Source organism: Orcinus orca, chromosome 3 (assembly GCF_937001465.1).
Source record: "Orcinus orca chromosome 3, mOrcOrc1.1, whole genome shotgun sequence".
In the NCBI taxonomy this organism is placed as follows: Eukaryota; Metazoa; Chordata; class Mammalia; order Artiodactyla; family Delphinidae; genus Orcinus; species Orcinus orca.
Window position 1 is genome coordinate 8,344,252 of NC_064561.1, and position 14,287 is coordinate 8,358,538.

Sequence of the window (14,287 nt, forward strand, 5' to 3'; positions counted from 1 at the left end):
TGCAAGACTGCATGTCTCTTTGATGACCAGGCAAAAACTGTTACACCTTGGCTGGGAAGTTCTGATTCATCTGCTGTATTCACCAGACATTGCACCTTCAGATTTCCATTTATTTTGGTCTTTACAAAATTCTCTTAATGAGAAAATTTCCATTCCCTTGAAGACTGTAAAAGGCACCTGTAACAGTTCTTTGCTCAAAAAGATAAAGTTTGGGGAAGATGGAATTATGAAGTTGCCTGAAAAATGGCAGAAGGTAGTGGAACAAAACTGTGAATACACTGTTCAATAAAGTTCTTGGTGAAAATGAAAAATGTGTCTTTATTTTTAACTTAAAAGCTGAAGGAACTTTTTAGCCAACCCCATAATGTCCAGTTAACATTCAAATATCCTAGGTTATCCCTAGAATATGCTTCATTGCTGTTTTACCTTTTTTTTGAAATTTTTATCAAGGACCCAATCAAGGATCAAACATTGATTTTGGTTGTCTTCTCTCTCTCTCACTTTTTAAAAAAATATTTATTTATTTGGCTGCATTGGGTCTTAGTGGCGGCACGTGGGATCTTCGGTGCAGCATGAAGGATCTTTCACTGCAGCACACAGGCTTCTCTCTCTAGTTGTGGCACGCGGGCTCTAGAGCACATGGGCTCAGTAGTTGTGGCACTCAGGCTTTGGTGTCCCACAGCATGCGGGATCTTAATTCCCTGATCAGAGATCGAACCCACGTCCCCTGCATTGGAAGGCAGATTCTTAACCACTGGACCACCAGGGAAGTCCCTGTCTTCTCTCTTTTGTCTCCTTCAATCTAGAACTGTTTCCCAGTCATTCATTTGTTTAATTAATGGATTGATTTTGCCTTTCATGACATAGATCTGTTTGAAGAGTCCAGACCATTTTGTTTTTGTTTGTGTTTTTGTTTTATAAAGAATGTCCCTCCATCAGGATGTGTCTGTGTTTTTCCTAGTTATTAGATTCAGGTTAAACACTTTGGGCAGGACCAAGTTCTTTGAAAGTGATGTTGTGCCCTTCTCAGTAACACATCACAGCAGGGAACACAGTGAGGACAGCCTGTTCCAGCAGTGGTGAAGTTTTTTGATCACTTGGTTGAGGTGGTGACTGCCAGTTTTCTCCGCTGTGCCTTTTCCAAGGTACCTTTTCGCCATTGAAATTAACAAGTAATCTGTGGGCTGGTTCTTTGAGACTGAATATCCACTTCCCCATTGACAAAGCACTGCCTGAATCAATCATTCATCTGGTGGCTGCACAATGGTGCTTTTCTAACTCAAACTTTCCTTCTGTATGTATTAGCTGGCATTCCAGAACTCTCTCCCTCCATCCCCCAAAAGGGACAGAGGTAGCACTAAAATCTGAGCTCCTCACCAGCTGAGGCTTCCAGCCTCTTGAGCTATAAAATCAAGTAGGAAGGAGACGTCCGGTGTTGCTCTGTGCCCTTGGGCAACCCCTCCCCCCTCCCTGGGCACATCCTCATCAGTCAACAGGTGGATTCAGGTGGATTCTGCTCAGAACTCTGCTGTCCCCATGTCCCACATACTGTCCTCTCCAGGTGTGTAGGAGGCAGCTCAGACGCCAGGCACAAGCAGGGCAGTGGACACAGTCCCACAGAGGGCACTGGCCTAGCCAGAGGCAACCGATCACTCAGTGGGGGTGGCAGAGGTCAGCAGAACAGGAAGAGAAAGACAATAGCTGTGCCTCTTGCCACAGCAGTTTCAGTATTTGCCAGCTGGGTGGGGCCGGCCGGGCAGCCCTCAGCAACTAAGCCCAGGGCCCACTCTCCCCTCTCACTTTGTCCCTCTGCAAGCCCTAGCGAGGCCTGGAAAACGCAGCAGCTCACCCAGGGAACTGCAAAGACCCAATCGTTCATTGAGGTTTGAACAGTTAGAGGTCTCCAAGAACTACAATTCCCAGAACACACAGCGAACTCCTGGTCCGGCCCCAGCTGTCTGAGTGGCTGGCTTGTTCCTAGAACAAGGCAATCTCACCTGTCCTAGGAACTGAGCCTCCCCGCCTGGGCAAGGTGCGTTTGGGTCTTTGTTTCTTGGACCTGCTCCTGCCGGAGAAATCCCGGTTTCAAGCCAAACCGGGAGATGGTGAGATTACCTAGTTCTTTCATTCACCCACGTGTACTGAGACCCTGCTCTGTGCCAGTCTCGGAAGTGGGACGGGAGCAGGGAGGTTGCGGGGAGCGGGAACAGAGATGTAATAGACAGGCTCATGAAAGTCAGCTCCCTGAGAGCAGAGGCTTGGGTCGGCTGGGCACCCTTTGTAATCTAGCACTTAGTATGTGCTCAATAAATATTCGTTGGTCAGCCAGCAAGCGAACAGGCTATCTTGCCCTTGTTTTCCGTTCCATTGCACCCGAAAGGTGCTTTGCTAGCTGCTTTGCTAGTTCCTACGATATTGTACTCTCCTAAAGTGTGCTGTATCGCTCTGTCCGACCTCCAAGCCTTTAAACGCCCTGTTCCCTTTACCAGGAACACATTCAGTCAGCTTATTCGTCGATGTGTCTGTAGAGATAGGACAGAGCCTGGCACGGAGCAGGGGCACATTAAATATTTGATGAGCGAATGAATGAATGAATGCCCTTGTCCATTGTCCATCCAGGACGCCGGGACACTCGGGACCCTCCCTATTCATCTCAGTCCCCCGCCCGCCCAGAATGAATGCATCTTTTTACCGCCCCGAGGACGGCCGGGCTGGGGCATGTGCAGGCCGGGCAGAGGACTGGATTGGGGGCTGCCCTTGGCCCCCTCCAGGGTCTCCTAAAGGGTCCGTTTTTCTGGACTTTGGGAGTTTGCATCCCCTCCCCGAAACTCAGCCTCGGTCAGCTGACTCCCACGACCAGCCTCCCGCCCTCTTACCACCCAGGGCACCCCACACGGACACCCAGCCAACAGCACGTGGTCAAGGGGCTCCAGCTTCCCATTGGCCGCTGGCCTCCTTCCTTCCCCGAGATTGGCCCGGCCCCAGCCGCAGCTCCCCCCTCCGCAGCCTTGCGGTGGTACAGCCCGCCGCGGCTTAGGAGGGGCGGGAAGGTCCAACGCCCCGCGGCGCGGGGGAGGTGTCACGAAGAGCAGGGATCCCTCTGGAATGTTTCCTTCGGGTCCCCCGGGGCGGGACGGCGCGGCTTGGAGCGGATTGGCCGCGAGCGCCGGGCGGCCGCTCCTGATTGACCGGACGCGGGCCCTGGCCCCGCCCCCCGGTCGTGGCTGAGGGAGAGGCCCCGGCCTGAGTTTGCGGAGGGCCGAACCCGGCGCTCACAGGGCGGTAGCGGCGGCGCCGCAGGTGAGTGTCACGCGCGGGCGGGGCGCATCGCGGCCGCTTGGGGGATCCCGGCGCGGACCCGCCGGGATCCGGCCGATTCTGCGGTATGGGGCCGGCCCCATGGACGCGGCTGGAAGTCTAGGCTGAGCGGGGGGATGCCCGAGGCCCCTTCCCAGAGGGCCGCCTGCCTTCCCGCTGGGGGCAGGGGTAAACGCCTCCCGCCACCGGGATGGGGTCTCCAGCCGCACCTCAGCCCCCTGCACCTCTGGACAGTTCCCATCCCGGCGGGGACAGGCTCAGGATCGGTATTTCTGAGCCCTGCCCGGGCAACTCCCCGAAGCTGGCCCAGTCCCAATCCTCCAGGGCCTAGGGGGACCTTGGGAGGACCGAGGTTCCGAAGATAATAATGAAAAAATCACCCCGGCTAGCATTTATTGAACACTTCCGTGTCAGGTATTTACCACATATTTATCATTGATTCTCAATACCTCATGGAAGGTGCTGTTACTTCTTTCAGAGCTGAAGCAGCAGACCCAGAGAGGTGGAGTGACTTGCCCAAGGTCCCACAGCGAGTAAGTGGCAGATCTGGGACTCAAACCCATGCCTCAGAGTCCAGAACTGGAGTCTCCACCACTATACGAGATGCCCGGTGGCTCCAAAGCTCAGGTGTTTCTGACCAGCTCCTTCCATTCCACTCCCTCCAGCCAGACACGCCATCTGGGGCACACCTGCTGGTCTTTGCTTTCACCAGCTGCTCAAACAGGAAGCTGTCCCCATGGCCCGTGTGCTCTGAGCTGGAAAGGCAAGGCCAGAATACCTGGGTCCTGAAAAGAGAGTGACATCTGCGGGAGAGATAGGCAGGGGTCCAGGTTCTGTGCCTCTTGGGCCCCCCTGGTAAGCCTGGGCCCAGGACGGTAGGCGTTCTCCCTGGAAACACCCAGGAGCCGGTTTTTCAAGACTGATTCAGAGGCCCTCCTGCCCTCCTCTCTCAAGCAATACCCCGCTGAAAGAGGAGCCTGGGCGTGGTGTCCCCCCACCAGCTTTTGTGAGCTCCCAGGAACCCCCTTCCCCACTTTTTGCTCCCCTCACTGCAACTCTGTATGGCTGTGAGCTTGTTGAGTTTCAGGCCCTTCCCAGGGAAGAGAGGGTGGGGATGCTGGGATTGTAGCCAACCTGCTCGATGCCCGGGGCTGAAACTCCTTTTCTCCGTACCTGTGTTCAGGTTTGAGGGGATACTGGGAATGTGGTGGGGAGGTGGCAGTTAGCAGGTCTACAGTGGGCATGTTCTGAGGATAGGGGAACTCAGAGAGTAGTCAGAATGAGGGCATAAGACACATTCATTCATTCTACACATATTTTTTAAGCACCAACTATGTGTCAGGTACTGTTCTTGGCACAGAGGATACAATAGTGAACACAACAAAAATCCCTGCTCTTGGGAAGCTGCCATTCTAATGGGGGGGAAACAGGCAACAAACAAGTTAACAAGTAAATAAAGAAAATACTTGCAGAGGGTGATAAATGTTATGAATAGAATATGAAGGAGTGGCATGGTAGAATCTGTGGGCAAAGGGGGAATCTCAGAGGAGGTAACTTTGGAGCCGAGATCTGAATGACAGAAAGAAGCCAGCCTTGTAAAAATCAGGCAGGGGGCACAGCCAAGGCAAAGGCTCTGACGATGGACCAATCTTGGCATGGTGTGCCTGGGGCAGGAGAGGACCCAAAGCGGTGATTCTGCAGGGGTCTGGGGGTTTCCTCCATCAGGTGGGAAACCATTGTAAGATTTGAGGCTGGGGAGTGACGCTATCTGGTTTATGTTTTAAAATAGAGACTTGAAGTTAAATAACAACCTAAGACTGGAAGACAAGAGTTCTGCCAGGGCAACATGTAATTAAGTTCATGGGCCTGAGTAGTTTGGACCACAGGGCCGGTTCCAACAGGCTGGGGCAAGCTGGGGAGGCTTCCTGGATGAGGTGGCCTGGAGTAGGCCTTGGCAGGCAGAGAGGACCGGGATGTTCCTGGGCAGGGCAAGGGAGGAAGCAATAATGACAATAATAATAACAACTTCCTTAGATTGATGTCAGGCAAAGTGATAATTGAGTTACTTGCATAATCTCTTTGGATTCCCATAAGCACTCTGAGAGACAGGAATTCTGCCTGTTTTTCAGATGAGGAAACTGAGGCCCCATCAAGTGAAGTGACTTCCCCACAGCCACACAGCTGGTAAGTAACAGGGGTGGGAGTTGAACCCACACTACTGTGCTTCTTCTGGCCTGGAAAGCAAATTCATTAATCACCCACTTTCCTCACCACCATTATTACCCTCTCCCGGGTGAGGACACGAAGCCAGCATGAACCAGGGCATCAAGTGTAGGCAGAGTAAGGATGTTGGGAATTGGTGATCAGGATGTAGGGACCCTGGGGAAAGGAGGGAGTTTGAATCTTGGCAACTGACTGAAAGATGATATAGATGGAAATAGTAGTAATTGTCACCAGCATATATGGAACTCCTATTGTGTGCCAGGAACTGTTCCAAGCACATGTATGATTTCCTTGGAAGCCAGAGAGGTTAAGACACTTGCCCAAAGTCACACAGCTAGTAAGTGGCGAATCCAGGTTTCAGATTTATGTTCTTAGCATTCTGCTAAGATGTATGGGGGGTGGTTGGAGGGGAACCAGAGGAGGTGCTGATGTGGGGGAGTTTTTTTGGGTGTTTTTGATTTTGTTTTGGTAGCATCATTGAGTGTAGTAAAATAACTTGACAGAGCAGTACTGGTTTATTCATTCAGAAGTATTTTATTTCTAGTATCTAGAACATATAGATTGCATTGCAATTAAAAACAGATTCAGTCCCTGATCGGAGAACTAAGATTCCACAAGCCATGCAGCATGGCAAAAAAACCAAAAAAACCCAAAAAAACCCGCAGTTTTAAAAAATGGGTAAAGACTTAAAACAGGCAGTTCACAGAAGGGCAAATCCAAATGGCTAATAAATGTATTAAAAGTCATTTAGCATCATTGATTAGGAGGGGAGTGAAAAACAAAATGACAATAGCTTCGTTGCTAAATGAAGCACTTATTCTGTCCAGAGTTATGCTGGGAAGCAAGGGATGAGGGACTACAGAGTTAGGACTCGTACTTTTGCCAGGGAGACAAGACCCTACTGAGGGCAGATGCTACAGCCTGTGCTTCTGTGGCTCCCCAGAGCTGCAGAGAAGCTGGGCACAGAGACTGGTGGGCTGGTGAATATTAGGATCATTCGTTCATCCATTCCACAAATATTTATTAAGCAGCTGCTATATGCCAAGCACTGTTTTCTGCACTAAGAAGAGAGGAATGAATAAGACAGGCAGAGTTCCCTGCCCTTTCAGAAAAGAGACAATGAACAAGCTAAATGAATGAAATATGTTTTCCACCTGAAAGAGGTGAGAGAGTGAGTTGTGTGGATACCAGAGGGCACAGCCAGTGCAAAGGCCCTGAGGCTGAACTTCGCCTGGTGTGTTGAAGGAACAAGGAGGAGACCCATGTGGCTGGAGGGAATGAGCTGAGGGAAAGTGGGAGGAGATGAGGGCATGCAGGTATTGTGGGCAGATCATTTGGGGCCTGTGGGCCAAGGGGAGGACATTGACTTTTACTCCAGGTGAGGTAGGAGCCCTGGGAGGGGTTGGAGGAGAGGACAGATGTGATATGAGTTATGTTTTACAGTATCACTCTGGCTGCTGGATTGACAAGAGACTGTTGGGGGCAAGGGTGGAAGTTGGGAGACACAGAGAAGGCAACTGCACTGATCTAGGTGAGTGCTGATGGGGCTGGATCAGTGATATTAGAGGAGGTGTTGGAGAACAGATGAATGAATGAATGAATGAATGAGGAGAGGAGGTGTTGGAGAACAGATGAATGAATGAATAAATGAATGAGGATGGTGCAGCCCTGGGGCTCATCTGAATCCAGGACGGCCCCCTGGAAGAGGAGTAGAAAGTCCCCTTTACACAGAAAAAGATAATTTGGCATAATTTGATCCTCATCACAACCAGGCGGATGGAACGTCCCCATTTGCAGACCAGGCATCTGAGGCCCAGAGAGATTGAGTCACTTATGGGACAGCGTCACAGTGACGAACTTGGGCTTGGGAATCAGACCTGAGGGTGCAGCCAGCTTCTGTGACTTTGGACATGTGTCTTAAAAATTAAATCTGGACTCTTTCCCAGCCTGCAAGCCCCCCCCACCCCGCCCCGAGTCACCTCTTTTACCTGCTGTCTTCGTGTTCTCCCATTGCTCACTTCACTCCGATCAACCACACTGGTCTCCAGCTGATCTGTGAGTCTGCTCAGAACCCCCCCGACTGCCACCTCACTCAGACCAAAAGCCCAAGTTCTCCCTCTGGCCTACAGGGCCCTCCACAGTCTACCTGTTACTTCTCTGCCCTCACCTTTTCCTGTTGTCCCCCTTACTCTGATCCAACCACATATGCCTCCTTGCTGTTCCTCAAACATGCCAAGCACATCCCCACCTCAGGGCCTTTGCACTGGCTGTTCTCTCTGCCCGAATGTTCTTGCCTCATATCCTCCTATGGATATTTCTTCCTGTCTTTCAAGTCTCAGATTCATCCTCACCTTCTCAGGGAGGCCCTCCCTGAGCTTGTCTGTAGAACTTGTCTTGTTTTATTGTCTTCATAGCATTCTTAGAAATTATATTAGATATTTACATGTTTGCTTGCTCACTGTATATCTTCTCCTCTGGACTATGCTTCCGCACAGCATGGACAGAGCCCCAGCTAGCTAGCCTTCTGCAGCACCTTAGGCATGAATTAGAAAAATGCCACGCTTCCTCCCATCAGACACATCACCAGACCAGGGTCTGGTGCTTTTGCACAGTGAACAACCAGTGTAACTGCTCATGGTGGCCCTAGTCAGGGACCTTGTTGCTTGTCTTTTTTTTTTTTCTTTCTTTTTTTTAATAATAGAAGTTTTTAAAATATTGCCAGCATACATTTTGTGCAGTGGTTCAATAATAAGCTTGAGTTATTCAGAGATTTTTTCTCACCTTCATAGGTACATTTGGTAGCACACTTTTATGAAATTATTAATTACAGCTTTGAATTATAGTTTTTTAAATTAATTGATTAATTAATTTATTTTTGGCTGTGTTGGTTCTTCGTTGCTGCGTGTGGGCTTTCTCTAGTTGTGGCGAGCAGGGCCTACTCTTCGTTACAGTGTGCAGGCTTCTCATTGTGGGCTCCAGTAGTTATAGCTCATGGGCTCTAGAGCACAGGCTCAGTAGCTGTGGCACACGGGCTTAGCTGCTCCGCGGGATGTGGGATCTTCCCAGCCCAGGTCTCGAATCCATGTCCCCTGCATTGGCAGGCAGATTCTTAACCAATGTGCCACCAGGGAAGTCTGAATTATAATTAATTAAAGATTTTTTTTTTTTTTTTTGGCTGTGCCATGCAGCTTGCAGGATCTTAGTTCCCCAACCAGGGATTAAACCCAGGCCCGGCAGTGAAAGGGCTGAGTCCTAACCACTGGACTGCCAGGGAATTCCCTAATTAAAGCTTTTTAAAACATATACACACACGTGTATGTATCTCCTTAAACACATACACATATTATATATATACACATACGTATGTATGTGTATTTGTAAACTCTCAGGATTTATCCATATAGGGTTGTTTTCTTCATCCATTAACCATTCATCAGAGGCTCCTTATTTACTCCGGGTAAGGAAATGTGGAACCTTGCTTGTCTTATTGAAGGCAATATCCATACTGGTGCATGGGATATAGTAAGTGCCCAAAACATTTGTTAGAAGGGAGGGAGGGAGAAAGAGAGAAAGAAAGAGAGTAGAGGGAGAGGAAAGAGAAAAGTGTGTCAGTCAGGACAGGTTTTGCTGCAATAACAAACATCTCCAAAATCTTAGTGGCCAAACTCAACAAAGGTTTATTTTTTTTTTTGTTCCTGCTACATGTCCATTGCAGCTCAGCGGGGGGTTCTATTCATTGTCATCACTCAGAGCCTGGCCTGATGAGGCCACCACCACCTCAAATGAGGCTGGTCACCCTACCAGGAGAAAGGGACTTCTGGAGGCTCTTGCTCCAGTAATTAAATGCTTCAGCCTAGAAATGTCATGTGTCACTTCCTCTCACAACTCACTGGCCAGTACTGGTCACATGCCTGTCCAGTCACGAGGAGGCCAGTAAGTGCCATCTGCCTACATGCTTTGAAGGGGGGAGTCAGAAATTTTCAGCACACAGCATTAATGACTGTGACCAGTAGAACAAAAAAGAGAAAATGTAGGCTGTGAGTTTCCATTTTCGCATCTGTTAAATGGGCATAATCACATATTACGGTATATCACATAATCACATCGTGGGGGTGATAATATGGTCCCCATGATGTGGTGTGAGGGTTAAGATACAGAGCAGTTAGCATGGGGTTATGATAGATATTAGCTGATATTATTACTTCTGTGCAAGTGCTGGGACCGGATTTTTTTTTTTTTTTTTTGCGGTACGCGGGCTTCTCACTGTTGTGGCCTCTCCCGTTGCGGAGCACAGGCTCCGGACGCGCAGACTCAGCGGCCATGGCTCACGGGCCCAGCCGCTCCGTGGCATGTGGGATCTTCCCGGACCGGGGCACGAACCCGTGTCCCCTGCATCGGCAGGCGGACTCTCAACCACTGCGCCACCAGGGAAGCCCCCGGATTTTTTTTTTTTTTTAAGTGAAACAAGTAAAGTGTTTATTAGGAGGAAAAAGAGTACGTGTTAATAGGTACACACGGGCGGACTCAGAGAGAGTCGTGCCTTCGTGGTAGTTTGAATCGCTTATATGGGGCGTTTCTTCTGGGTTTCCTTTGGCCAATCATCTTGCTTTGCCTGGCTCTGAGCTGGGACCGGATTTCGAACTGAGGCCAGTCTGTTCTCTAAATATTTCATTGGACCTGTAGGGGCGAGGCGGCCCGAGGCCACTGCCCAGGCCCTAAGCCCCTTTTCCTGTCCTGCAGATCTCCTGGGCGTGCCCTCTCTTCTCGCTGCTCATGCCGCTGGGACTGGGGCGGCGGAAAAAGGCGCCGCCTCTGGTGGAAAATGAGGAGGCAGAGCCAGGCCGTGGTGGGCTGGGTGTGGGGGAGCCGGGGCCCCTGGGCGGAGGTGGGGCAGGGGCCCCCCAAATGGGCTTGCCCCCCCCTCCCCCTGCCCTGCGGCCCCGCCTTGTGTTCCACACCCAGCTAGCCCATGGCAGCCCCACTGGCCGCATCGAGGGCTTCACCAACGTCAAGGAGCTGTACGGCAAGATTGCTGAGGCCTTCCGGCTGCCAGCCGCTGAGGTACCCACTAGGGAGCCGGGCACCAGGGTCCCTGATGGTGAGCTAGAGAGAAGCCTGAGCGGGCATCCTGTTTGTGAGCTGTGGCTCAGGTGGCGAAGCTGCAGATACTGAGGCCTTATGGGGAACTGGAGGCCAGGGCTGGATGCTGAATTTCATCAGGCATTGGAAGGCCTGTACCCCATTGGTTTGTGGCGAACTGGAGGCCACAGGCGGAGGCGGCATTCCCATCAGGCTTTGAGAGGCCTGTGCCGCAGGGGATTGTGGGGGCAGGTGGCCACAGCTGGATGCTGAGTTCCTATCAGGCATTAGGAGACCTGCAGCCCAATGTATTGTGGGGAACTGGAGATCAGGACTGGATGCTGAATCCCCATCAGGCACTGGGAGGCCTCTGCCCCGGTGGATTGTGAGAATGGATGGCCAGGGCTGGATGCTACATTCCCATCATACATTGAGAGGTTTGCAGCCCAGCGGATTGTGGGGACTGGAGGTCAGGTGCCACATTCACTTCTCCATGATTCACTGGGAGGTCCCACCCCAAGGACGTTGGGTGCCAAAGGAAGGGAAGCAAGGAAGGTGACAGTGGGACTGAGCAGGAAGTAGATGCAGGGGTCTCAGTAGGCAGGATGGGTATCTGTGCCCCTTCATTCATTCCACAAGCATTTTCTGAGCACCCACTGTGTGCCAGGCTCTGTACCCCGGAAACAGCAGGGAGTTTTTGCTAAGACAGAAACCCAGCCCTAGTGGGGCCCTGCCCTGGCTCTGGGGTGGTCAGACACTGTGATGGGGACCCCCAGGCCTTTCCCAACTCTCCTCGCTTCCCCCTCAGGTGGCGATTAGCAAAGGGCACAGGAAGGAGGCGAGGGTTGAATATCTCCCACCCCTGTAGGTGATGTTCTGCACCCTCAACACCCACAAAGTGGACATGGACAAGCTCCTGGGGGGCCAGATCGGGCTGGAGGACTTCATCTTCGCCCACGTCAAGGGGCAGCGCAAGGAAGTGGAGGTGTTCAAGTCGGAGGAAGCGCTGGGGCTCACCATCACAGACAACGGGGCTGGCTATGCCTTCATCAAGGTGCCTGGGGGTGGGGCGCCCAGAGTCCTGAGGGTAAGGCCTACCCATGGGACCCAACGGCAGAGCCACAGGGGCTGACAGCTCCTTTCCCCACAGCGCATTAAGGAGGGCAGCGTGATTGACCACATCCAGCTCATCAGCGTGGGTGACATGATCGAGGCCATCAACGGACAGAGCCTGCTGGGCTGCCGGCACTACGAGGTGGCCCGGCTGCTCAAGGAGCTGCCCCGAGGCCGCACCTTCACGCTGAAGCTCACAGAGCCCCGAAAGGCCTTTGGTGAGGAGCTGCCTCCTGCAGCCTGGATGGTCCCCTTCACTTGGGCCCTGGTTGCAGCCAAGGGCCACCAGCAGGTGGTGCTCAAGCCCAGCGGGTCACAGTGGAAAGGGGGTGGGGGCAGCTCCACCCTGCCCTGGGGAGGGGCTGCTGGCTCTCCGCCCAGCCTGGGAGGAGGATGGAGGCGAGGAGGAAGCTGCCCACACACCCAGCTTCCAGGAGCCATTAGCCCAGCCAAGCGCCCCCAACCCTGGCCAGTTCCCCACCCCGCAAGAAGCCAGGCTTGGCTGCCCAGTGCCAGCGCCCCCACTCTTTTGTCTGGCTTCATTAACTCTCAGGAATGGGCCCAAGGCCCCTGGGGTGGTGGTGGGGGACTCTGACACACTTCCCCAGGCAGATAGGGCTGGTCTGTGGCCCAGCAGCTATACCCCCTTGGCCTTGGGGAAAGCAGCTGGGGACCCAGGACCCACCCCGTTCCTGTCCCTCAGGCCCTGGGAAGAGAAGTGGCCCCCTCCAGTCTCCCCTCCAGCCTTTTCCATTCCTAGCCCCTGGCTGCACCTCCTATACCTGTCCCAAGCCTGAGTCAGGAGTCATGCCCTCCTGGGGTCACCTCAGCCTCCAATTCCCCCAAAGCATACAGAAGCTTGGAGAAGGTGGAGGATTGTCTGAGGCCGGGATGCCTGGGTTCCTGCCCAGAACATGCTGGAATTGGGCTTCTCCAGCCCTCACCCCTTCCCTGTCTCCCACAGACATGATCAGTGTGCGTTCAGGGGGTGGCCGCCCAGGCTCCGGTCCCCAGCTGGGCACTGGCCGAGGGACCCTCCGGCTCCGATCCCGGGGTCCTGCCACAGTAGAGGATCTGGTGAGTTGTTCCAGCTGGGCCCCAGCCCCCCTTCCCTGTGAAATTCATAGGCGGCCGCATCACCTCTTAGTTAAGGGGCTCTGGGCACTGGATGCAAACCCACCTCCCAGCTCTGGGACCTTTCTTGGGCAAGTGGACCTCAGTTTCCTAATCTGTAAAATGGGGATAGTGATACTGACACTTTCACGGTTGTCACGAGGATGAACTGTGTGTTTCTATACCGAAAGTGGTAAAAATTGTACAAGGCACTTAGTAAGTACAATTACAATTATATTCACATTATTATGATGTTGTTGTCCCTCTTCCCGCCCCCCAGCCGTCAGCCTTTGAGGAGAAGGCCATTGAGAAGGTGGATGACCTGCTGGAGAGTTACATGGGCATCAGGGACACAGAGCTGGGTGAGTGGGCGGCGCCTGGGTCTGGGGATGGGTGGAGTTTAGGGGAAGGAGCTTCTAGGTCCTGTGGGGCTGGGTCCACCCTGAGCACCTCTGTCATCTGTGCCTCCATTCTGCTGCCCCCCCCCCCGCCCCCCGCAGCGGCCACCATGGTAGAGCTTGGAAAGGACAAAAGGAACCCAGACGAGCTGGCTGAGGCCCTGGATGAACGGCTTGGTGACTTCGCCTTCCCGGATGAGTTTGTCTTTGACGTCTGGGGAGCCATTGGGGATGCCAAGGTTGGCCGCTACTAGGCCTCCCGCTGGACCTTGAGATGACTTGGGCCAGGCCTGGTGGGAGCCTCTGTGGTGGAGACACCATGGGCTGGACCCCAGCGTCCAGCTCGGGCCCAGCTCAGTAGCCCGAAGATGATGCGGAGCGGAAGTGGGGCCCGACCTCTGCCCACCTCCAATCGGTACCACCCCCTCAACGGTTCCCAGCCTGGCTGGGGTCCCCAGCCCCCCACCCCACCCCCGCCCTGTTCCCCACCTACCTCAGCCGGGTCAGGCGCGGGGAGGGACCAGCCAGATTGGGCGGCCACCCCCGCCCCCAGTACTTTCCGCCTCAGCTGCCAAACTGGTCCCTCTATCTCCCTGGGGCCTTGGGTTCTGTTTGGGGGGTCGTGACCTCCCTAGTTTCCTGACGCAGGGCATGCAGAAGGGGGGGTGTCCCCCTCAGCAAACGCAATAATACCCTCCCCCTGTGCCACCTCCGTCCCCCCAGAGGAGGCCCCACTGTGGAGTCTGTTACCTCTGCATTTGAAACATGAGTCTGCTGTGAAGCCCCCAGACGCCCTCGCTCTCCTGCCCCCCTGTGTCTCCCTCCGCTCAGCCCCGGACAGAAGGGGCAGGAGGGATGATGGTGGTGGGCTTTCATATCTGAATTTGCCGTCTGGAAGATAAAGAATCTGCTGTTGGACCTGCGTGGCGGCTTCGGGATGGGAGAGGGGGGTGGGCCGGGGCTGGGAAAGAATGCAGCAGCTGAAATCCATCCTCTTTGGGCTCCGAATTGAATTAGGAGCTGGCCCCAGCCGCCCGCCCCCT

General features: G+C 53.3%; 1 protein-coding gene across 10 annotated transcripts; it reads left to right on the forward strand.

Annotated features, from left to right (window-relative positions):
- Positions 1-2,009: 2,009 nt before the first annotated feature.
- On the forward strand, positions 2,010-14,162 carry GIPC1 (GIPC PDZ domain containing family member 1). Of its 10 annotated transcripts, none has more exons than XM_033401217.2 (10): positions 2,898-3,300; positions 3,797-3,851; positions 5,448-5,502; positions 6,985-7,072; positions 10,225-10,602; positions 11,489-11,674; positions 11,771-11,951; positions 12,698-12,810; positions 13,127-13,208; positions 13,347-14,162. In XM_033401217.2, exons 5-10 carry the CDS (start codon positions 10,315-10,317, stop codon positions 13,496-13,498), a joined length of 1,002 nt encoding a protein of 333 aa, XP_033257108.1. In that variant the 5' UTR covers positions 2,898-3,300; positions 3,797-3,851; positions 5,448-5,502; positions 6,985-7,072; positions 10,225-10,314; the 3' UTR covers positions 13,499-14,162. The 10 variants fall into 10 exon arrangements, with proteins under 10 accessions (XP_033257107.1, XP_033257110.1, XP_033257108.1 ...); XM_033401212.2 differs by having other exon boundaries at positions 2,952-3,300; positions 10,282-10,602; XM_033401216.2 differs by lacking the exons at positions 2,898-3,300; positions 3,797-3,851 and adding an exon at positions 2,010-2,105 and having other exon boundaries at positions 10,282-10,602.
- Positions 14,163-14,287: the final 125 nt, after the last annotated feature.

Excerpts from the sequence above, each read along its gene's own strand:
- GIPC1 (XM_033401216.2), top strand. The coding sequence starts at position 10,315 with ATGCCGCTGGGACTGGGGCGGCGGAAAAAGGCGCCGCCTCTGGTGGAA. Across the intron at positions 10,603-11,488 it reads TCCGGCTGCCAGCCGCTGAG|GTGATGTTCTGCACCCTCAA; the intron begins GTACCCACTAGG and ends CCACCCCTGTAG. Across the intron at positions 12,811-13,126 it reads CTGCCACAGTAGAGGATCTG|CCGTCAGCCTTTGAGGAGAA; the intron begins GTGAGTTGTTCC and ends CCCGCCCCCCAG.